This window comes from Terrapene carolina, unplaced genomic scaffold (genome assembly GCF_002925995.2).
Source record: "Terrapene carolina triunguis isolate 2854851 unplaced genomic scaffold, T_m_triunguis-2.0 Scaffold113, whole genome shotgun sequence".
Classification (NCBI taxonomy): Eukaryota; Metazoa; Chordata; order Testudines; family Emydidae; genus Terrapene; species Terrapene triunguis.
In genome coordinates this window covers 9,963,487-9,987,939 of record NW_020664464.1, presented here as the reverse complement: position 1 = coordinate 9,987,939, position 24,453 = coordinate 9,963,487, and the positions used below count along the sequence as shown (strand labels likewise).

The following is a 24,453-nucleotide window of genomic DNA, read 5'->3' as shown; positions in this document are numbered from 1 at the left end:
AAATCCCATCTTTATTGCAGCACCTTGCAGTCAGGTGGGGCTTGATGCTGTCCTCCCAGCTCTCTGCTGGCTGACTGTAGCAGATCCTACTCTTGTTTATCCTCTTCTACCCTCCCCCATCACAGCTGCTTCAGATTCAGTCTACCCTGGGGAGACTTTCTCTGAGACATAGGGTATGTCTACACTGCGAAGTTGTCGACAAAACTTTTGTCTTTCACTGGTACTTAAAAAAGCCCCCCTCCCCCGCGAAAGACAAAAGTTTTGTTGATGCAAGTGGCAGTGTGAATGCGGCTTTGTGCTGCCGACAAAGCTAACACTGCTCGCGAAGCTGGAAGTTTTTTGTCGGCAAAAGTGCCGACAAAGTACCGACAAAGAGCGTTTACACACGCTGACTTTTAATGACAAGGTACACAGCCTTGTTGCGAAAAGCTGCGTGGTGTAGAAAAGCCCATAGACTGGGATTGGAATTATTCCTGTGAGGGAAAGGTAATCCCTGGGGTTCCTATAATCTCCTTCAAAATTATGAAACAATTTTAAATGGACCCACTTTGGGGTATCACTAACCTAGGCTCTGTTTGTTACAAAAGGAGAGAGAGAAATCCTATAAATACAACTAATACTTTATTTTTGAATGTTGTCACCTTTGTATGACCCCCATCTATTTAAATAACACTGACCATAGTTTCCTAGAAGATTCTCATAAAGAGAGTGTGTGGGCGTTTCCTTACCCTGATACTCGATTTAGTTCTCTTTCACTGTTGAGAAATTCTGTTTCCTCCTCCATTTCTTGTTCAGTTACCATGCCATCTCCAGGATGCTGCTGTGAATGCACTTCCCATATACCATGACCACCAACAACCTGCAATAAAAGAGCATCTGTCCTTATGATGCTTGAATTCTTGTCCTCCCTCATCAGACTGTCTAAGGGAGAATATTCCTCTTGTTCAAATGATTTGTGAGGGGTTTTTTTTAGCTGAACTCCAGACTGTTTGTCATGGATCAACTCCTGGTCTAAAACTGTTTCCAGTTCTTTGACAGAATGTCCAGACCCTGAGTCCATTGTTTCTGTCCTGCTTGAAATTTCTTCAGGCGATATATCACTGGTTTCATTTTTGCCCAGCACTGTCCAACCGTGGTCTTGCACAGGGCTTTCAGGGGATCTCTTTTCATCACCCAGTCTTTGAGGCAAAACAGAAGGACTTTTCTCTGCTAAATGTAAAGAACCCCATTCACTACTCAAAAAAGATTGCTCTTTACTTTCATTTATTATGGAGATTGACTGAAACATATCCGAGGAGCCTGCTGAAAAGGCTTCATGAGACTCTGTTTGTTCAGCCACATTAGCTTCTTGAAATACAAAATCACTTTCCTTTGTTTCAAGGATATCCTTCTTCACAGATCCATTTTCTTCAGCAGTAACAAGGATGTAATCCATCTCTAGTGCAGTCTGATCTTTGTTCACCCATGTCCTCATATCTTCCTTACTCTCTGTACTTGTCAGTTCAGGGCTCTCAGTGGAATTTCTTCCATTTCCCTCAGTATAAAGGGAATCACTGGCAGCTTCTAAAATGAAAAACAAACAAAATTTTAGTTTTAGCAGTTAGCAATTATTGTTTTTCAAGTGAGTCCTGTAAAGTAAACTCATTTTTATTTGCTTTTGATAGCCTATGTTCTGTGTTAATTTATTCTTGAATTTTATATTTATTATTATTATTATTATTATTTATTTTGTGGTAGTGCCTAGAGGCCAGTGAGGCTGGGGTCCTTTATGGTAGGCATTATACAAATATGTGGTAAATGACTCTCCCTCCTTTAAAGTTTCAGTTTTTGATCTAGCTACAATGAAGAGAATACAGGTCTTTCCAAGGTCCAGAGTTTCAGGAAGACACATGTATTCCAAATGCCATTCAGTTAAAGTCTCACCATTCAGTAACTATACTGAATCTTACTGTTCAGTAGCAATACTCTTTCTCAGACATTTACTACTTTGTGCCATTAACTTATTTTATTAGACAGTGCATAATTTCTTACCATTGGGTGATCCTGTGTCTCCACCTGCTGGTGAATCAGTATTACTTGTTTTTGCTTCATGTTCTAATCCTTTCAAGGTATCAGAGGATTCAGGCATCACTTCAGACTCTACTGGTAAAGATCCCAATGCATGGTCTTCCTGGTGGCACTCTGCAAATGTGTCAAATGACTGATCTTTGATAATGCTGTCTTTGGTCTCTAAAAAGCCCATTTTATCTTTTTGAGGAGTAAGTGGAGATAATGGCATTTCCACCGAAACATTGCCAGAAAACTGCTGCTTTAATGAAATCTCCTTTCCTCTCTCTCTGCTGCCAGTGGCTTCTGTATTAAATGATACATCAGATGGAGAAGAGTACACCCCTGGTGACTGTTCATTAGGTGATTCTTTAAACCAAGGATTATGACTATCAAGCAAATTTTCAGGTGCTTTTACTACATTGTCAGCATGCTGACTAACTGCAGCATCTCTATCATTATCATCCAATGAGGTTTTTAAGAAGAGTGTTTGTCCGCCAGTTGCATCCCTTTCTACTGCTACTTTGTGTTTATTCTCTAATATTGTCAGTTTGCTCACTTCACCTAATGACTGGATGTTAGTGATTGAGGTATTGGAGCTATTTTCTAGACCAGTCTCATTCCCATCAACACACATGTCTGATATTTCTACTTTATCAGTAGTCACTGCTGTATGGTCAATAGCAGGAATTTGGCCAGTTTCAGCTGAGACACTCAGATCTTTTATGCTTTCTTCTGAATTATCAAGGGGAAAGAAAGCAGTGGCAACTACATGTCTCTGGGAGCGAACTACATTGACTGAAGCTGCAAGATTATTATTTTCATAGCAAGTATCTTTAAGATTTAAGGAAGCCATTCCCAAATCTTCAGCAGAGGAGCCTACTGAATCCATTAGTTCAACAACTGGTTTCTTTTCTAAATCAGATTTTTTCAAGATATTTTCCTTTCTGAACTCAGAAGCTTCAAAAGCTTTCGGAGATATTAGCTGATCAATCTGTGTTCCATCATCATTTTCTGGACTATTTCTATCAGGAGATGTCTCTACTTTGTGAGTTACTAATTGCTGTTTAAAATCAAAGTCTGCTTCTTTGCTTATATTTGACATTGTGAGAACCAACTGACTAACTTCTCCTCCAGCCTCAGCCAACGCATGAGTAGATTGTGAAGATGCATGCTTAGCTACATATTCATGGCAAACATCAGGCCTGTTTGAGGCCTGTGAACTGCTGTCTTGGTCACAGTGACTTAATATATCAGGATTTTCACCATCAGCTTTCAAAATAAAAAGCTGTTCAGTATCAGTCCACAAATCAGGATCTACTGAGAATAGCTGATTACTTTCCGGAGTCTTGTCCTGTAAAGTATATGGGGAACATGTAATTTGGGGAACTTCAGCTAATTCATTCCATCTCAGGCTTGACTTTTCTATCAGTTTTTGGGATGAGTCATTTGCAATGAAAGCATTTTTGGGGGAGCTGCAGACTTCTAAAGTTCCACTGGTATTCCATTGTTCTTGAACAAATAGATCTTTATTTGAAGTGTTCAGTATTACATCCACATTATCTCTTGAAAGATCAAGTATTAGGTTTTCCTGGACAAATGTGTTTGGCATATCTGGTTGCCACTTTTCTGAAAAAGGATTTTTAGAAGTATCTTGATCTCCATCAATTGTGACAAAAGGTTGCTCTTTTAAATCCCTTTCTTTCTTACCCAGTGCCAGTGGATCAGACAGTTTAAGCTGTACAATATCTGGATCAATTTGACTCTCGTGAATATTCCCGGAATGCACTATACTTTCATATTTCTCTTCATTAAAGTACAGAGGGGGAGACTGATTTGCGTGGCTACCTGGATAAGCAGGATATGCATCTTTTAGTCCTTCACTTTGTACTGGTGCTCCCCAGGCATCAAGCTTAATATTTGCTAATTGATCAATTTCTAAACCATCATCTGAATTAGAATATTGCCCTTCTGTTGGCTTGTCTTTATGCGGTTGTGAATTCCACCATTCTGAATTGTCATCCGGAAATCCAAATGTTTCAATGGTGGACCTTTGATTTATTTCAGAATCAGCTTGCAATGATATATTCCATGTATCTGAATTCTTTGAAGAATATTCTTTGTTATGTCCTGCTGCAGAAGTTGGGGCAATATAGTAATCCATTGTACATGAATTCCAAACATGTGGATGGTCTGGATTTTCATGGAAAGTATTCACTTGAAATTCTCCCTGACTTGTTTCCCAACCGTCTAAATATTCAAAAGCTTCACATGTATCATTGTTAGTTGTGTTTAAGTGTATAATATCCTGTTCCATTGATATATTCCAAGGTTTTACATTTTCAGAGTTTTTATTTAAGATGGCCATCTGAACCTCTTTATCCAGTTCAGTTTCAGCATCTAAACTGTCTTCAGAACTCACTGCATTGGATTGTGCATAATCATGTTCTTTAGTTTCAGAAACTTTATGCTCATTTGCTTGATACTTGGAATCTATCTCTATCACTGCCTGAGGTGCCTCTGAATTTTCAGAATCCTCATTTGCTTCAGGACTTGATATAGAAGATACTGTATCATCATTTACGTGTGCATTCCAAAGATCTAAATTTTTAGGAACTCTGTGATCATTGCTCTCTTCAGATTCTTCCTGACTTTTATTCTCAAAGCCCCCTTTTTCAGGAGCTTTTTCTAATTTATCATTGGTGATATTCCAAATGTCTTCACTTTCTCTGTGATAGGTAGCTGGCATGCTTCCCCAAACATGCACATTTGCAGAGGCATCACTTATATCAGGACTTGTGGCACTGGACTGTGTATAATCATTTGTTGAACCACTACATACATTATCCTCTTCACAATCACTTTTGATTTGTGTATCTCCTGGAAGGCTACTCATGGTGTTTGTCATTTCAAGAACCTCACTTGTCTCAGGACTTCTTCCAGGAGACTGTGTATCTTCACATGTGTGTGAATTCCAAACACCTAGAATTTGGGGAAAATCATGATGAGATGTGATGTCAACATATTCCTCATCTGGAAGTTTATTCCCAGATTCTAAACCTTCAGAAGCATCACTTCCCCCAGAATCCATTTCATGTGATAATGAATTATCCATAATAGACATATTTGTAATGTCAGGCACTTCAGCAGATTCAGAAGAGGGATTCACTTGAATTTTAATCTGCAGAGTCTCACTCATGAAAGGTGTTTCATGAGCATCACTTATCTCTGGACTATGTTCAGAAAAACCTAATTCAAAACTGCAGATGTCTAAATTGCTAGGAACTTCCTCAGATAAACTCTCTTGAGCGTCTCTTAACACCTCCGATGCTTCATTTATCAAAGGACTTGATGCAACTGATTGAGAGCTACTCTTCACAGACTCATTCCAGATATCTAGATTTTCAGGCACTGTAGGAGAATGATTTTCTTGGCTATCCTCGCCTCTGTTATAACTTTTAGAGGCACTTTTCATCTCGGGACTTGTTGCACTCTCTGTAGCAGTACTTTCCTTATCAGTATTTGTAGGAAGTGACTGTGATATATTACTATGGCTGTAATTTTGTGGTTGACAGAAATCTAAATGCCCAGAATGTCTTTCTTCCTCAGGACTTGTTGCAGAAGATTCTGCATTGTTCTGCAAAGGTCCTTTCCTCTGTTGCTGATTGGCAGGGTTAGACGAACAAGAAAAGGGCATATTTATTTCTGATTTCTCTGTTTCTAAAGCCTTGTAAATGTCACTGTTCCTTATTTTTTCTGGTGAGTTAGGAATTTCAGATGTTGATGTACTTTCTTCTGAATCTGTTATACATGATAGTTTAGATAACACTGATGGTGACACTCTGTTATCTTGCATGGTTGTGTTCCAAACATTGCTAATGGTTAGCTGTCCACTCATCTCATCCATTCTTTTATATTCATCTATTCCTTGTTGAGAAGTACCAGAGATACCATTATTCTCCCATCCTGCCTGATGATTCTGCTGAAGGTGTACACTCCACAGATTCAACTGTGGCTCTGAAAGCTGAGTTCTCACCTCTGAATCTTTATTAATGCTTCCTTGTACTTGCCCATTAACTGAAACCTCATTTTCTAAGTCACTTGCTTTCAAGTCCAAACCATTACCCATCTCTGAAGTTCTTGCAGATAACTGTGTATCCCCAAGGATGACCCTGTTCCGTATTTCTACATTTTTTTCAGCTGCAGTTGGTCTGGTATTCAATCCACCATGTGGCTGAGATAAGTGGTTGACTGTTTGATTATAAACCTGCATGACTCCAGTGTCCTCAGAACTAGAATAACTTTCACTGATATTCTCATCAGCTGAAAAATACTTAGTAGCTATTTGTTCTGAATTCAGTGAAACTGTACAAGTGTTTGGAAGAGCAGTAATTTCAGAGTTTTCTGCTTTTAACTGACTGACATTATTAAGAGACACATTCCACATTTCTGTGTTTCCTGAGCTTAGAAAAGGCATGCTTCTAGTGGATGGTTGTGGTAATGATTCCTTATCTGTTTCCTCCAATATTTTAGGTTCATCTGAATTTGAGTTAATCACTTCATCAAAAATTGTTTCTTTGTCAAAATGCTTGTCCTCATTTTCCCTTTCGTCCCCTATAAATGTAGGTGATATGTATGAATCAGATGTTGAATAATTGGTATCTGGTGGAGAAACAACTAAATCGTCACCTGCATTTGATGAACTAAAGTCTGAGTATCTATATGACAAGACAGAATCTTCCCATGGAACCAGAGTTTCTAGTACGTCTTTCTCTCTGTCTTTTTCATACAGATCCCAGACATCCATATTTTCAAATTGTTTTGGTCTACATTTAGTGTCACCTAATACATTTTGATTTTCTATGGCTAGATTTGAATTGTTCTGCACATTATCAATACTGGACTTTGTATTTTCAAATGTGCTGTATTCTTCCACTGGATAAGCTCTCCCTTTGTTCCAGGCTTCTGAAGATACTTCATTGTTTGGGTTTTCAGACTCATTTTCTGCAGTGATGTCTGAAGAATATGAAAGACTAGTTTTGGACATGGCCCAGGCTTCAAGATTCCTCACGGAAGTTTGATCAGTGTCCAGTTTTGGCATACTCCATACATTTTCTGAGGGCTTAGTGCCATCTTCTTGATCAAATTCTGTCCAAACATCATAAGATTTTGCATCGAGTTGTCCACTTTCACCTACACTGTTACACCATGGAGCTGATATCACTGGGGTCAGTTGACTGGACTTCCACAAATCAGTAAATGCTTCCATTTGTTGTTTTGTCTCCTCTAAAGATGCATTTTGCCCATGTGAGTGTTCAGTGGTTTTCTTCTGTAGCTCTAAGCTATGTTTATCTAGGACAGGGTTAAACTGATTCTCCCACAGACCTGTTCTTGAATATTCCATCTGCCTTGGTTGTTTTTGCAGGAATACAGAATCTGAGGCTCTTCTATCAAAGTGCTCCCGAAGTAATGGGCTTGCTTTACGATCTTTCCATGAATCAGGGCTTTGAAATACAGATTCCTGTTCACTTGAACTCCACACATCAGCATTTTTAGAATCTAATTCAAAACCATCCCACCAGCTTCCGTACCTAGCACGTGACTGAGAATAGCTTGCACTATCTATTTCATTAATTTTTGTAATTACATCTTGTGGAAAAAACAAAGGTGGTCCATTATCTAATGGTGAGCTTTCTACAAGACTGTTCATAGGAGTTGGTGGAATTCTTGTTTCAACATTTTTCAACACCCCAGGCGAAGAAGAATCATCTTCCACTAAATCTGTCAAACTTGAAGTTTTTTCAGACAAATCTCCAGGATTTTCTTGCCTAAATTCATCATCAAATTCTACTAAATTGTCTTCTTCATTTGTAGTCATTAGTAAATCGGTTGAATAATTAGCCATGTCATTTTCTGATAGATTTGTCTCATCAAGTTCTTTCTGCACAATAGGTGGTTGTCCTTCTGATGAATCACTATTCAGGAAGAAGTCATCTGCTGGGGAATAATCAACAGAATGAGAAGAAGATTCAGATCGAATTGTAACCATAGGTGCTAGATCAAAACTAAAAAGATCAAAGTTATCACTGTTGTTTCTAGATTGAGGTTGTTGTTCTTCTGGTATTGCCCCTTCAGGAATGGGACTATAGGAATCAAAACCTGGAAGGAGACTGTGATGAGCACCTTCTGCAACTGGGCTATCATCACTGAGAAAAACTGAGCTCTCCTTGGAAGACCGGCTGCTTCTAATGGTAGCCAATCCACTGTCTGGACTCACAAGGTCTATATTAACATCAACATGGGCTTGGATAGAGCCATTGAGATCTTGAGGATTTTCTATAAAGTTGACAGAACTGGGCTGTGGTTCTATGTCAGAACCATATAGCTCCATGATACCAGAAGATCCCTGTGAAAGCGGAGCACTCCCAGCAACAGCTTCAGTAGAAGAAGTTCTGCTGTTTGGTACCATTTCTGGCTGTCTCCTGTTAATAACTTCTTTAATTATTAGAAAAATTTGATCACCAGTCACCAAAGTATTGTCTTGGTGATAAACGAGGAATTGGTCACATCCACATTCTAAAGGATCCAGCTCCAGGCAAGGATTCTGACATTCTTCTAATTCACAGCAAATCTGTTGGAAAATACAGTGGTTTCAAAAAGTCATTGTAAGGATAGTTACAAATGTACACTAATAGTATTATTTTATTGCCCACCTATTCTTGTTGGTTGATTTCTCAGCTATCTTGCTTTACCTATCTTTTTAATGAACTTTGAACACACTAATCCCCTTAAACTCAAGAAGATCATTGCATAACATTTATTATTTAATTAACAAATAAACTCAGATTTTTGTTTGTATTCTATTCCCAATGGGGGAAGTACTTATTTAGGCCACTGTCCTGCAATCAGATCCATGTCTGTGAGCTCCTGGGATGGTACAAAGTCTCGTCAAAGTCAAGTGGGCTCCACCCTGGTACAAGGCTCTGCCCATGCAGATCCAGTTGCAGGATTAGCACCTCAGTGTGCACTGCACTTAAAATCATTTAAAAACAAGTCTAGAATACTAAAAATCATTTTCATTTAATAGTAACAACTATATGGTGCTCAAAGATCCAGTGAAATATTTATACTATTCATAACATCAAATCAAAACCTTGAATCAGAACCCTTTCACATTTTGAATAGGTAGCAGGAGTCTGATTTAAATTCCTGGATCTCAACCAATTCCAGTAGTCTGGTTTACAGGTTGGAACCAAAACTAGAAATTTGTTTCTTCCATTTCTGGATTGGATGTGGCCAAAATTACCTTGTGAGATTTTCACCTAAGATGAAGAAAATCTTACAAGATGGGCTCAGAGTGGAGCTCAGAAGCACTTCCTCCATTTTCGACCAAAATTTTTGTTGCTGTTAAAACCTAAACTCAAATCAGAATCCGAACTTTATCTTACATCTAATCCAAATCTAAACATGAAAACAGTCCCTTTGGTTTTTCTCTCATTTATATTGTATATGTGTTCACAACCCAGTGATCAGATTGCTATGCATAGGCCAAAATGAAACACACAATCAAGTTAAATCAACACAAAAATGTTCTGAACATTTTTTAATGAAAAGTCATCTGTATATCCCCTTTCTCTTTCTTTTGACCACTGGATCTTGCTGTATGACTGCTCTGAAACACTGACAAATACAGTAGTGTTTTGTTATGCAATACATAAATAATGCAAGAGATAAAGTGGATGCGGTAATATATTTTATTTGACCAACTTTTGCTGGAAGAAAGAACAAGCTCAAATCTGGGGAAGAGCTCTGTGAAGCTTAAAAGCATCTTTCTCCATTCTTCCATAAACAGAAGATGGTCTAATAAAAGATACTGCATCACCCACTTTAACTCTCTCATATGCTGGGCCCAACATAGCTTCAGCAATATTGAAACATAATAATGCAAAACATAAATAATGCAAAAAGTGACAAAGAGTCCTATGGCACCTTATAGACTAACCAAAAGCTTATGCTCCAATACGTCTGTTAGTCTATAAGGTGTCACAAGACTCTTTGTCGCTTTTTACAGATCCAGACTAACACGGCTATCCCTCTCATACATAAATAATGCAGTCATTCCATATCCATGACAATAAAATGTTGTAGCACCCACACCATCACATGTTAAATGGTTATTCAGTGTTTAACCCATTTAATTATACAACAACTATTTTCAAGCACACTCAGTTCAGGAAGGACAATGTTTCTTTCTTTCTTTATAGTACTTACTTGATTGCATAGCTCTAAGTTTTCTGAGTACACCACTATCTGTCGCTTAGTCTGCTCGTCCTCTGATAAATAGTTGGCCAAAATCACAAGAACATCAAAACCGTATTTATCTATAAATGCTTTCAGGTCACCAGTGATATTCCTATGAAATATGCAATCCTGGAATATGACAAGAAATTATATATTAAAGGATTTGATAGCTTATTCCTAGAACTCATCATCAAAGATATATTGGTTTCCACAAAACTTTTGTTAAGAAGGTTCTGGGGTGAGAGACAGACACTCTATAGCTAGATGGTTAGGGAACTGACCTGGGATGTGGGACATTCTCTGTTCTTTCTGATTTAGAACTGAATTTTTCATCCTACAGCACTCAAAATCAAGAATAACAGAGACTTGACTCTGGGTCTCCCACATCAGTGCTTTAACCACCAGGGTACCTGTGCACACATGCACAAGTCCTTTTTTGTGAAAATATTTGAGAGTTTTTGGTTTTGTTCTGCATTGGAATGAAAACAAATTCTGAAACCTTGAAAGTTTTCATAAAATGGAATTGTCATCCTCCGGGCAACTCTATTTGTTTCCGTTGCTCTTTAGAGTTGAATGTTTGGGCAAGCCATCAACCATGTTAAAGTACAAGTCAGTGTGGTAGCATGGGTATAACTGAGAGCAGAAACATATCCTAATCGTTATAACAACTATCACCAGCCTTAATAAAGTCAAATAACTGTTGTGATTTCAAGAACCATCCTCACAGCATAATTAAAAGACACATTACTTTTCATAATTTTTATTCACCATTTGCAATATATCTACCCTCTTAGAAGTTTGCAATTACCCTTGCCTTACCTTACCTATTAATCTGATTTGTTATTGTAGGGCTGCTTATGAGCAATAGGCTGCTGCAATGTCCAGAATGGAAACAAATGTTTCCGAAAAATTTAGATATAAAGGATTTATAGATTTTTGTCATAATGTTACATTTAAAATAACTATGCTAACAGAATGTTATTAAGGTTGCATAGTCAAACACTGAAAAATTAGGAAAAGCCACATTCAAGTTGCCTGTGCAACTTTAAATTTGTCATAAGAACATAAGAAAGGCCGTACCGGGTCAGACCAAAGGTCCATCTAGCCCAGTATCCTGTCTACCGACAGTGGCCAATGCCAGGTGCCCCAGAGGGAGTGAACCTAACAGGTAATGATCAAGTGATCTCTCTCCTGCCATCCATCTCCACCCTCTGACAGACAGAGGCTAGGGACACCATTCCTTACCCGTCCTGTCTAATAGCCATCAATGGACTTAACCACCATGAATTTATCCAGTTCTCTTTTAAACTCTGTTATAGTCCTAGCCTTCACAACCTCCTCAGGTAAGGAGTTCCACAAGTTGACTGTGCGCTGCGTGAAGAAGAACTTCCTTTTATTTGTTTTAAACCTGCTGTCTATTAATTTCATTTGATGACCCCTAGTTCTTGTATTATGGGAATAAGTAAATAACTTTTCCTTATCCACTTTCTCCACATCACTCATGATTTTATATACCTCTATCATATCCCCCCTTAGTCTCCTCTTTTCCAAGCTGAAGAGTCCTAGCCTCTTTAATCTCTCCTCATATGGGACCCGTTCCAAACCCTTAATCATTTTAGTTGCCCTTTTCTGAACCTTTTCTAGTGCCAGTATATCTTTTTTTAGATGAGGAGACCACATCTGTATGCAGTATTCGAGATGAGGGCGTACCATCGATTTATATAAGGGCAATAATATATTCTCAGTCTTATTCTCTATCCCCTTTTTAATGATTCCTAACATCCTGTTTGCTTTTTTGACCGCCTCTGCACACTGCGTGGACATTTTCAGAGAACTATCCACGATGACTCCAAGATCTTTTTCCTGACTTGTTGTAGCTAAATTAGCCCCCATCATATTGTATGTATAGTTGGGGTTATTTTTTCCAATGTGCATTACTTTACATTTATCCACATTAAATTTCATTTGCCATTTTGTTGCCCAATCACTTAGTTTTGTGAGATCTTTTTGAAGTTCTTCACAGTCTGCTTTGGTCTTAACTATCTTTAGCAGTTTAGTATCATCTGCAAACTTTGCCACCTCACTGTTTACCCCTTTCTCCAGAACATTTATGAATAAGTTGAATAGGATCGGTCCGAGGACTGACCCTTGGGGAACACAACTAGTTACCCCTCTCCATTCTGAGAATTTACCATTAATTCCTACCCTTTGTTCCCTGTCTTTTAACCAGTTCTCAATCCATGAAAGTACCTTCCCTTTTATCCCATGGCAGCTTAATTTACATAAGAGCCTTTGGTGAGGGACCTTGTCAAAGGCTTTCTGGAAATCTAAGTACACTATGTCCACTGGATCCCCCTTGTCCACATGTTTGTTGACCCCTTCAAAGAATTCTAATAGATTAGTAAGACACGATTTCCCTTTACAGAAACCATGTTGACTATTGTTCAACAGTTTGTTTTTCTATGTGTCGGACAATTTTATTCTTAACTATTGTTTCGACTAATTTGCCTGGTACAGACGTTAGACTTACCGGTCTGTAATTGCCGGGATCACCTCTAGAGCCCTTTTTAAATATTGGCATTACATTAGCTAACTTCCAGTCATTGGATACAGAAGCTGATTTAAAGGACAGGTTACAAACCTTAGTTAACAGTTCCGCAACTTCACATTTGAGTTCTTTCAGAACTCTTGGGTGAATGCCATCTGGTCCCGGTGACTTGTTAATGTTAAGTTTATCAATTAATTCCAAAACCTCCTCTCGTGACACTTCAATCCGTGACAGTTCCTCAGATTTGTCACCTACAAAAGCCAGCTCAGGTTTGGGAATCTCCCTAACATCCTCAGCCGTGAAGACTGAAGCAAAGAATCCATTTAGTTTCTCCGCAATGACTTTATCGTCTTTAAGCGCTCCTTTCGTATCTCGATCATCAAAGGGCCCCACTGGTTGTTTAGCAGGCTTCCTGCTTGTGATGTACTTAAAAAACATTTTGTTATTACCTTTGGAGTTTTTGGCTAGCCGTTCTTCAAACTCCTCTTTGGCTTTTCTTATTACATTCTTGCACTTAATTTGGCAGTGTTCATGCTCCTTTCTATTTGCCTCACTAGAATATGACTTCCACTTTTTAAAGGAAGTCTTTTTATCTCTCACTGCTTCTTTTACATGGTGGTTAAGCCACGGTGGCTCTTTTTTAGTTCTTTTACTGTGTTTCTTAATTTGGGGTGTACATTGAAGTTGGGCCTCTATTATGGTGTCTTGAAAAAGCACCCATGCAGCTTGCAGGGATTTCACTTTAGTCACTGTACCTTTTAACTTCTGTTTAACTAACCCCCTAATGTCCCTTCTACATATGCATTACGATAGAGGCTTTAATTATATTATCACATACTATTTTATTCACAGAATTCCTGCCTCATTCAGTGCCTAAACCAATGCTCTTTGAAGTCATGCAATTCTTTCCAAAATAGTGACAGGTTGTAATCTCCAGCAATAGAGATATGTTAACAGGTTCTATAAGAAATAGATATGACACAATGTAGTTTCAAAATTTGTACACAAATTATGACTATCATAATTCACTGAATAACAAATACACATAATTAAGAAGAAGAAAATTGCACCAAATACTATTGGGCTAGATTCTCATTTACTTAAGGCCCCTCTAAACCACGTTGACACTGTAAATGGGCTTTAAAGCAGGTCTAAATATACAAAATTACAGTACAAAATTATGTTGACCTAATTTATGGTGCCGTAATGCCACTGCAGTAATTAAATCGCTTTTGCATGTCCACACTACTCTCCTTGTGTCAGCGGTGAGTGTCCTAACCAGAGTATTTGAATGGATTTAGTTGCCTTATGTCAACCTAACTCTGTAGTGTAGACCAGGCCTTAGATTTTCCAACATAAACCAGGTGTATCTCTTTCAAGTGTTGGTAACAGATACACATGCAGTACTTATGATCTGTCTTTCTTTAGTTCTCAGTTCTGACAGCCACCCAGTGAAATAATGAGCAAAGTCTGAGAAAACATTTGTATTCTTCCCTTATGCTTGTGCTATTTGTATTTGAGATAATTTATTGTTGTCTTCTAGCTAAGCACAATGTCATATGCTGTGATGGTTCTTCTGTTGCTGCTAAGCTATGCTGTCCCTGAATAAACAGTAGTTCATCATCAGTACAGCACAACTGTATATACAGGTTGGCATTTTATTCCCACTCCCAATTCCCCAACCCCCACCTGACTTCTACCTGATAAATTGCTGTTTTGGTTACATGTATACAAATACTATTTATTAATCTGCCCAAACATGTCCAAAAATGTGTTTCATCTTCCCTTAAGTTAAAATTAAAACAAAAAACTCTTTTTGTCAACTGTTTACAAAGTAAAAATATTGTTTTTCTACATTAAAGATGCATGTCCATCTTGCTAGTTGTGTGGTATGTAACAATGAGATTCAATGAGTGTTAGGATTGCTACACAATGAACACTGAGTGTCAGAACAATGAGTGTCACTGGGATTGCTACACCCAAAAAAAGCATCCTATTGTTGGGCATCCATATCAGGTTCCAATAGACTTACATCACAAATAGTGCACAATGGCAAAAAGCCGTGAGAGACTGTGGTGAAATGGTCTGAATTTCCAAAATAAACACATTGCACATCTATTATCCTTTCTGAGGGCCAACTTGGCACATGTGCTGAAAAAGCCCAGCATGCACCTACGGGGGGAGCATGGCCATCTGTCACCTTTTTGCTCCTGGGGGCAGCCAGGGGCCACTGCAGTCTCTAGCATAACTTAGAGCAGCCTCAAGACCACGTAAGTCACATGGGTTCATAAAAATCTCCTAGAGGATTGTATACAGTCTATGACTGCAGTCATGCATCCTATGCCAAGGGGCAGCTGGAAGGTGCTGACAAAGAGCTGGCTATGCAGACTCAAAATCATCTAAGGATTCTCCCACAGCAGGGACTTTTCAGTTTATAGTACCTCCTCCCCCCACCCCCGCCTTTACGCTACTGGAGCAGCATAAAGGGGACTTAACATGGGCCAGAATCTGGCCTGCAGCCTGTTTGTTGGCCATACAAAGTAACATTAGATAATTAGGGCACTAAATTATGTTTCAATCCTGGACCTCATACTAACACTCCTTTTTAGTTTTTATATTGGATTTTTCTCACAGCAGTTGTAAAGGAGTTATTAAACATTCTTTCGAGAATAAATGATCCAGTTTAACAAGAAGCTAAACGAAGATGGATTTGATTGTCAGAATTCCTATCTCCATTGGAGCAGCAAGAGTAGACAGCAGAATTGTCAACAGGCTTTAGACTGAACCACATTACTACAAACAGTGAATGGTCAATATTATACATGTCATTACAGACGCTCTGACCAAAATTGGCCAGGTGCTATATGTTAGATTCATGCTCTGAAGTCTGGAGTCGAGCATTTCTTGTTGACAGTGTCACCAGAGGTGCCAAGGATTGAAAGAAGTATGAGGATGAACTATAAAGATACTATCCCTAGACATTTTTTCTCTCCGGTTCAGGGATGAGCAACACCAGGAGGTCAGTGTGCCCACCATTTGTGGGCCTCTTGTGCAGATAAAGAGAGGATTGTATCAGCTGACTGGGATTCTGTCTTTCCAGGCACGATTTAGGAATATCAATATGGCAACTTTAATTATTTTAAATGGCACTAAATAAGTTTTAAAATACAAAATACAGAAGTTGGATATCTTGATTCAGAAAATAATAGTCTAGTCATACTTTTTTTCCCTCAGCACAGAAAAGGTTGTGGGGAGTGGAGTGCAACCAGACACCTGGATTCAGCTCCTTGATTCCTGGGATAAGTTTTGGCCCTGATGCAACTTATTATTATTTATTTGTATTACCGTATGACTAGGAGCCCTATTCATGCACCAGGACCCTGGTGTGCTAGGCACTGTACAAACACAGATCAAAAAACAGCCTCAGTCCCAAAGAGTTTACAATCTAAGTATAAAACAAGAGACAACAGGTGAATACAGACAAGCAGATAGGAGAGTACAAGGATACAATGAGACAATATTGGCCAGCATGATAGGCTGTGATCTAAGCACAACAATAGACTGTGATCTAAACGCAACCTACCCATTGTCAAATTGTTTGTAGATACCAGTGGAACTGATTTAAAATAAACAAACGGATATATATCAGTGAGACTGAGGACAGAATTGGCCAAAGGGTGCCAGATTGAACACAAGCTTCCAAGGTCAGGAGCATCTATGGGAGGACTGGGGTAAGGCTGTGTGAATAGACTGAGCCTAGGTTTGGGAACCATGGCACATTTCTAAGGGCTGGTCCACACTAACCCCCCAGTTCGAACTAAGATACGCAACTTCAGCTACATGAATAACGTAGCTGAAGTCGAAGTATCTTAGTTCGAATTACAAGGTACTTACCACGGGTCCAGACGCGGCAGGCAGGCTCCCCCGTCGACTCCGCGTACTCCTCTCGCGGAGCAGGAGTACCGGTGTCGACGGCGAGCACTTCCGGGATCGATTTATCGCGTCTAGACAAGACGCGATAAATTGATCCCAGAAGATTGATTGCTTACCGCCGAACCCGGAGTAAGTATAGACGTACCCTAATAGAAGTGAACCCCAATCCCCTCTTGATTTCAAATGGGTTCTGCATTCCATGCAAACTGCTCACACGGCCCTAATATAAACACAAATATTCTAACTGAAACCTTTATGATTTATGCTAGCCGATTTCCATTATTATGTTTAAAAGATTCAGTATTAATAAATTATGGAAATGTTGACAGGCAAATGATTTATGAGAACATAAAATGCATAAATTATACATGTTATTTATTCACTTTTTGTCATTCACTCTATAACTGGTAAACAAAGATGTTTCTCCATTTTTGCCACAAATTGGTTTTCTATTTATTTTCATCAGGCATCCACGGAACTTGTGGGATTTATTATTTAGGGCCTGATTCTCATTTACATTAGATCCTCTTAGCACCTACCTGGCAGTGTAAAGGAGGTCTTAAAGTGCATATAAATTATTTTTTGCCTCAGTACGCTCCTATTCTGAATTCTACCATTCCAACACGGTCTGAAACTAAGATTGTCAATCACAAAAGACATTAATTCCATCTGAGAGGAAGACTAAAAGTTGTGAAATTGTTACTGCAGGGGAGCAGCAAAAATGGAAATGAAAATACTCATTTTTGCAACTTCAAAGGTGTTTTACTAAATGGATCTAGCTAATTACACTGCCCCCAGAGCTTTTTTGTATCTGGTTCCGTTAGGGTTCTGTACTATAATAAACTTATATTTCTTCAACTTTCATATGTTGTATGATATGGGTGTAGCCCGGGGTGGGCCAACTACTACATTTTAATCTGACCCTCGAGCTCCTGCCGGGGATCAGTCTGTTTGCCCTGCTCCACATGTGCCGTGGCTCTGTGTGGCTCCCGGAAGCAGCAGCATGTCCCCCCTCTGGCTCCTATATGTAGGGGCAGCCAGGGGGGCTCCGCACGCTGCCCCAACCCCAAGCGCCGCCCCCGCAGCTCCCATTGGCTGGCAACATTGAGCTGCAGGGGCGGAGCCTGTGGACAGGGTAGCGTGCAGAGCCGCCTGGCCGTGCCTCCACGTAGGAGCCAGAGAGGGGACATGCTGCTGCTTCCAGGAGCTGCTTGAGGTAAGCGCCACCCAGAGCCTGCACCTCTGACCCCCTCCAGTACCCCAACCCCCTGCCCCATCCCTCATCCCCCTCCTGCCCTCTGAACCCCTCGGTCCCACCCTCCTGCACCCCAGAGCCTGCACCCCTGGCCGGAGCCCTCAGACACGCACACCTGCACCCCAACCCCCTGCCCCAGCCCTGAGTCCCCTCCCACACCATGAACTCCTCATTTCTGGCCCACAGTCCCAGCCGGAGTCCTCACCTCCTCCCGCACACCAACCCCCAATTTTGTGAGCATTCATGGCCCGCCATACAATTTCCATACCTAGATGTGGCCCTTGGGCCAAAAAGTTTGCCTGCCCCTGTTGTAGCCAGTCTGGCAATTTTGGGAAGTCTGACTGTACCATTTATGTGTTCTGGTTCATACTATAAAATTGCTGTATCATGGAAGGCCTCTCTGTCTCTGAGGATCCACCTTTGCTGGTTAGCCTTTAAGGTATATACCTCCCAGACCAGAGACAATAGCTCATAGTTAAAGACTATCAGGGCCTGAATAGGCCTTCCTTGGGGAGAACAAAAGAGTAACTGTCTCCTAGGGAGTAACCAATTCTCCTTCAACATGTAGTTGGGAACTCAGAGTGTGGAACCTTACCAAGGGCAGAACAAAGATACCAAGGTGGTGATACTACCTTGTAAAAATGACTCACAGGAGTAAGACCCATGGAAACACACAGGAATTTTGGGGAAGAGGATGGTCTGACTAAGCTCAGGGAAGGCAAGCTTGTGGGAGAAGGCCCAATGTTTCAGAATCCAAGCAGTGCACTAAAGCAGAAGGACCCTGGATGACTACCCATTACTCTTGCCCAACCCCAAAGAACGCTCTAGAAGAGTGGTGAGGAAACAGAGGGAGGGAAACACGTGTTGGGTTTATTATTTTTGTGTAGCTGTGTGTATTTCTCGTGCTATTAAAGAAAGAGCAATAGGGTTTTAGAAGTGCCTGTGTGTGTTAAGTGTGTTACACCTACCAAGTGCTCTCTTTAAGAGGTAAACCAAGAGGCACTCATCATCTAGTGGAGTTATAGGAGAGGGTGTGTTTAAGTAATGGGAGAACCTGAGTGGTCAGCACTGGTTTTCAGGGCTGGGCAAGGAACCATATGGTCACAGCTCCCAGGAGAGGCTGCCATATAGAAGATCTGTACCCCAAGAGTGTGCCCAGAGGCCCTAAGACAGCAGGAGGGCCTGGACTTTGTTCAGACTGTGGAGGCTTAATACACATGGCATCCAATGACTGGATCCCCTCACAGCAATCTGCTGAGTGGCCGAGAGGTGCCGCTTGGTGGAGTTGTGACAGCCAGGGATTCTTATCTTGGGACAAGATAGAAATAGTGGCTCATTTTACACGCCTTCCTTTCATTCCATTCTCCATGATCTCCTAGAAGATATCAGGAGGAAATGTCTGAGTTGTGGCTGTGTTATCTAGGGCTTACCCTTGATTTTTGTGTGTGTGTGACTGCATAGTCTAAGGGGAAGATTTTCAAAGGCACAAAGAGGAGCTGGGTGCTCAGCTCCCACTGAAAGTCAACTGGAGTTAAGTACCTAACATGCTTAGACATACAAGGTGGGATTTTCAAGAGTGCCAAACTCCCTGTTGAGAATCTTCCTCCAAGTCTTCAGTATCTGGTGATGGTGAACATGAAGAGATGGAGGATACAACCCAGAGAGTAAAGCTAATAAGGTATTTGGGGATGTGTCATGGACTGAGTGAATATTTCCTAAGAGTATATACCTCTAAGTATTTTCCCAGGTCAGCCTTCATATCACGTTTTGCTGTTCAGAAGTTGGCTTTGACAAAGGAGATGCAGTTGGCTTTTTATATTGAAACCACCAGTGCGGTATCCTGATTCAATTCAGATAGCAGCATAGCATCTCTCCCTACCACAGCAGTATATGAGGAATGAGGAACAGCCAGCTCTGTAGTTAACATTTTGAATTACACCCAGGGTGGACTGGCAGCCAGTGTAGAGTAAAGAGGAGTAATATGCTCACTTCTGACTGTCCCTCTGATGTGGTAAGCAGCCACAGTCTGTACTAGTTGAAGCTTTCGGGGGGGGTTGGGTAGTGGGTTACAGTAGTTTAGCCTGGAGATGATAAAGACATAGAAAACTCAGACAAAGTCTGCATCGGAGAGGAAAGGGCACAATCTCTGTGACAGCTGAGCTGATAATAGGAAAAAGAATTTCTGGCTACGGCTGCTATTCGGAAATCTGAGAACACTGATGGATACAACAAGTTCCTGAGATTTAAAACCCACTGAGACAAAGGGAAGGGACACCTATTCAATAGTGAACAGTCATAACCTCATTCATTTCCTCAGAATACTTTCCCCAACCACCAGTGTCACTCCCATCTCACAAAATAAAGAATCCCTCGCAAAGTAAACCTGCACCCCTCATTCCAATAGATTCCATGGTGATTGAGGCAAGACAAAGAGATTCCTGCCTCATGAAGAAAATTTGTCATGTAACAGCCAAATACCACTAGTACTCTGTATGGTAGCTCAGCATGATGCAGTTCTCTTATTTCTGAGTCAGAGGGCTTCAAGTTCAAATACCAGCTGAGGAACCCAGCCATGCTCCCTCGAATATTACCCAAGGATGTCTCTGGGATGCTGTGCTGCTGATAGTGTCATTCTTCAGAGGAGACATAAAACCAATGTCTCCTTATTCACTCTGTGTTGTCAGGAAGATTTAAACCATATGGCCAACAAAATGACAACATCGCTCACATTAGTATTACCAGACAGTAGCTAACATTATTTCAAATATTTAAGAAAGGCTGCTTGCTAGTACATAAAAGTTTCTAAAGTTTCCTGTATAATGCTGGTATATCAATAATGATATATGTTTCATAAAGTGCTTTTGAATAGTCACTTCAGTGAAGTGTGTCCATAAAGTAGCTAAAACAACATGTTGTGCTCTGAGATAGATTTCTGTAATTATTCCAGCTAACATAAAATATAGGCTTCATTTGTGACGAGCAAGATAAATATCCTCTTAAAAAAAAGATTTTCTACTACTCATCATCATAAGAGTCAGGTTCTTCCAAATGGCAGAGTATCACAAAATTTAGACAATTCATGGCAGATTGGAACTATGGAACCTTTAAGAACAAACTTTCTATAGCTGAGTAAATAATCATCAGTAGAATACTGCATTTATTGCAAATGTTAACTGGGAATATATTATTTCCTGCAGAAATGGAAGACTACCAATGATATCACAAGATTAACTGCCACATTCAAAATTCATTATAAACACTGTAAAAATATGCTAATTGAGTTAATGAAATAGCATAATAAGAAATACAATGAGGGCACAATGAAACAATGGGTAAGGTCAATTACCTATTACTTTTTGGTAAAAAATTTTTACTTTAGTATTTTAGCTTTTGTTTAAAAATTAATTGTTTGCACAGCACTCTGCAGCTTGTAAAGCACTATGTATATGTTTTATTAGTTTTCATGCTGTCCTTTATTTACCCCTGTAACAAAGGCAAAACTATTGTGAACAGATACAGTATAATTTTAAATAAGTGTCCCAAACTATGTGGTGTAGTGATCAGTTCTTTGCAAGAAAAGCCAATATCTTAGCATTCCTACAACAAACTCCAAACCATTTCCTTCAAAGTGTGAGTTGAGAGTCATATCAAGTTGTATACATAATGTATATATGAGAAGGCTCATATTAATATAACATGATGAAATGACATAAATAACAAAAGAGAACTGTCAACTTTAAAAAAGAATATTTTGTTTTCTTTTCCAGGTCATTTACCCAATGTAATTTAGAATGTATTCCCCAAAGTAAATTGGAGTTTAAGAAATCTGAATAATTTTGAAGCACTTCTAGGCTTGACAAATTCAATAATTGGGTGTCTTTATTTTAACTTACAGTAAGTGGATTACATACGTTTCATTTTTACCAATACCATTAAACAATCTTTTCTCTGTGCAAGGTAATGTTTCAGCAGTTATAGGAATATTGTCTATTTAACAGTGGTCATGTTTGCAAATCTGAACAATTTTACTTGACAAGAAACCTCTGAACAATACTCAAAAGTGAATTGTAATTTCTCCCTCTCTAGTAACACCTTCTGATTTATGACATCCAACAGTCAATTACCCAAGTGATCACTATAAATGTACATTGCACACACTTCTGAGTCTTCTGAGCTAACTGTGTCAATATTAACCTGACCATATTAAGAACAAACTGTCTCTTTTGTTCTCCACACTTCTCACATGGAGAGCACAATATGGCTTTTGTCAGAGGTGCTCCATCATTTTGGCTCAAGGAAACTGTCAGTACAGTTTGGGATTCGTTATTCATGGGCAGATATCCTGATGGGTCTAATGAAGCCTTTCTGCTGACAACTCATTTGCTAAAAATACCCAACCATCACAAAGTAAAAGTGAGGAATATAATTGTGCCTCTATTATAATTTTCTCAATAAAAGCAATTATTTCTAACCATAATGATCCACAAGTTGAGACGTGCTTTATCTCATTAGACCCTCTTTGTATTTCATGGTCACTACTTCTGCTTTCCTGTTTCTTTTTGTGTGCTCACTGATAAACTTTACGACATACTTAAATTGCAATATAATAGGGTAAACACCAATGTTATAGCACACATGCAGAGCTAACAGTCTGTGTGCCATTTGTTGTAAATTCAGACTAATTACCGGAAGCCCCCTCCTGAAAACAGACACAATCCATTTTTATACAAGTTTTCAGGTAAGGTCATGAAATTGAAAAAAAAAGTATAGAGAAATAATACAGATATTTATCGGAATAGATCTAAAGCGCATAAATGCATTTGTTGTTCTAGCCCTCTTTGGTATTCACCACTGGTGCATCTGCTTAATACAAAATCCTTTGCTCTTTTGGAGACCATGAGAGAGGTTTATGTTCATCTGGCGTATGTACCAATCTACCTATATGCAGTTTTGCTGTTCCCACCACTAATATCCAAGCACCATGTATATGAATAAAAGTAATATGTCTGCCCCAAAAAGGACCTAAATTCTCCGCCCCTCTTTTTATAGCTGCCATTCTAAGCTTCCAGGAAAAGGTCAAGTGAAGGTGCTAAAGCAAAGAACAGAAAGAGAGGTGGTATCTGAGAAAGCTGCTTCTGTTCTATTCTATTCTATATAAGTTCCGATAGCACAATCTTCACTGTAGAATCTGAGCACCTTGTACCTTGAGTTTAACCAATTAAGGAATTTAAACTTTAGATCCCATATCCTGAAGTAGAATTTGAATTGGATACAGAACAATTAAAAAGCACAATGCCCCGGTGTCTCTGCTGAACACTAATTGTAAGGATAAATTCTTGCTCTTCCTATTCAGAGCTGTGTTGCAAGAATAAAGTGGATTGGTGATGGTTACGTGGCTCAGCAAGAATCATCCTGCCTATGCAAGGCAGAATAATTTTTCAGAGAAGCATAGGGGAAATGAGACAATGAAAGTAAACCAAGAATTCAAGTATAACCAATGGAATTATCACATTGTGTTCAATGGAGGTGTGGCTGAACAGTTTCACTGATGCATTACATTCTCCACATCAAACATACATTTCCTGTTTGTTCACACAGAGTACGGATTAAAACTCTGGTTTGTCTATTTCCATTTGTCTTTTTTAACAAATCATTGTAACTAATTTAAAATGTCTGTGCTTTATATGCATGTAGCACAAGCCGAGAAAGGGTTCTGGGAGTGCATAAGCTGAAAAGTTTCAAAATTCTGAAAAAAAAGTAATACGGGTAAACAACCAAATCTCAGTTACATCAACCAGCATTTTCAAAGCTGTCTGGGGCAGCCAACATATTTTGGCCATGCTTTGGGTTTGGTAATAGGAGTATGGCCTTTCCATATGTTAGAAGAAAATAAGAACTGTTATATTGGTTCAGGCCACTGATCCATCCAGTGGAACATCCTGCCTTCAGCAGTGGCCCACGCCTGACAATTCAGAAGTGACTCATCCTCCACCATAATAGACTTACATAAATTGTGCATTTTCCTCCAGAGGTAGGAAGGAATCCTTCTGTTATGGGTAGGCAACATATACCCTAGACTAGAACATTGACTGATTACCCTTTTCAGAGTCCTAAAGCCCAATCCCTGAAACAATTACAGTACAGAAAGTTCACTAATATGAGTAGTTTCATAGCTTCCTGTGAGAAACGTTGTTAAAGGCTTTTTGAAAGTCTACACAAATTAACTTAACATGCTCAAAGAATTTTGCTAGAGTGGAAATGCAGAAGCAGAAATAATTGGTTAACTCCTATTGTTACTGCAAGAGAGATAAGAAATGATTAAAAGAGACAAGGTGGGTGAGGTTATATATTTTACTGGACCAACTTCTGT

The 24,453-nt window shown here is 39.5% G+C and overlaps 1 protein-coding gene across 1 annotated transcript in view; it reads right to left on the bottom strand.

Moving 5' to 3' along the window:
• Window positions 1–24,453, bottom strand: part of PRUNE2 (prune homolog 2 with BCH domain) — a 143,372-nt gene that overhangs the window by 56,398 nt on the left and 62,521 nt on the right. Inside the window, exons 5-7 of the mRNA XM_026652403.1 lie at window positions 10,318–10,476; window positions 2,032–8,677; window positions 729–1,563 (exon numbers count right to left, since the gene is read on the bottom strand). Coding sequence (XP_026508188.1) covers window positions 729–1,563; window positions 2,032–8,677; window positions 10,318–10,476 — 7,640 coding nt within the window. The remainder of the gene's footprint in view (window positions 1–728; window positions 1,564–2,031; window positions 8,678–10,317; window positions 10,477–24,453) is intronic.